At 41.9% G+C, this 644-nt stretch overlaps 1 protein-coding gene across 1 annotated transcript in view; it reads right to left on the reverse strand.

Moving 5' to 3' along the window:
- The window catches only part of LOC116697360 (paramyosin), a 1,440-nt gene that overhangs the window by 354 nt on the left and 442 nt on the right, over positions 1-644 (reverse strand). Inside the window, exon 2 of the mRNA XM_032528668.1 lies at positions 39-641. Coding sequence (XP_032384559.1) covers positions 39-641 — 603 coding nt within the window. The remainder of the gene's footprint in view (positions 1-38; positions 642-644) is intronic.

Below are 644 nucleotides of genomic sequence, written 5' to 3' on the forward strand. Positions count from 1 at the left end.
GCCCACAAGTCTTTCTCTAGTCTGACCATGTTCTTGACCTCCTGAAGTTCTTGTTCCAGGCTGTTCTTTTGTTTGCCTGTGGACTCATTGTCCTCTTTCAGTGTATTATACTTGTGCTCAAAAACCTTAAGTTCTTGCTGAATGTCTTTTAACTCCTGCACTTCTTGTTGCAGAGTCTCATGGTTACGTCTCGTGGCCTCTTCTCCGTCACGCAACTTGTTGGTAAGCTCCTGGACGTCTTCTTTCAGGGTCTTGTTTTCTTGGCTCATCTCATCATAGTTGTGTACAAAGCCTTTGAGTACTTGTAGAATACTTCTGTACTCCTGAGCCTGTTCGAGAATAGCAGTATTCTTTTCCAGAATGGCCTCTTCTCCTTCACCCAACTTTCTTTCCAGCTCCTTGACTTCCTGTTTCAGGGCATGATTTTCTTGTTTTATAAACTCATTTTCCTGCGCCATCATGTAATAGTTATGCACAACGTCTTTGGCCTCCTGAAGGTCTTTTTTCAAAGCCTGGTGTTCTTGTGCCATGGAATCCTTTTCATTTTGAAACTTTTGGGTCATCTTTTGAATGTCCTGTTTCAAGTTAATTATTTTTTGTCCCCATGACTGTTTTTCTTGCTCCAATAGATGAACGACTTCCTG

The sequence above is a fragment of the Etheostoma spectabile genome, chromosome 10 (assembly GCF_008692095.1).
Source record: "Etheostoma spectabile isolate EspeVRDwgs_2016 chromosome 10, UIUC_Espe_1.0, whole genome shotgun sequence".
NCBI classification, from domain to species: domain Eukaryota; kingdom Metazoa; phylum Chordata; class Actinopteri; order Perciformes; family Percidae; genus Etheostoma; species Etheostoma spectabile.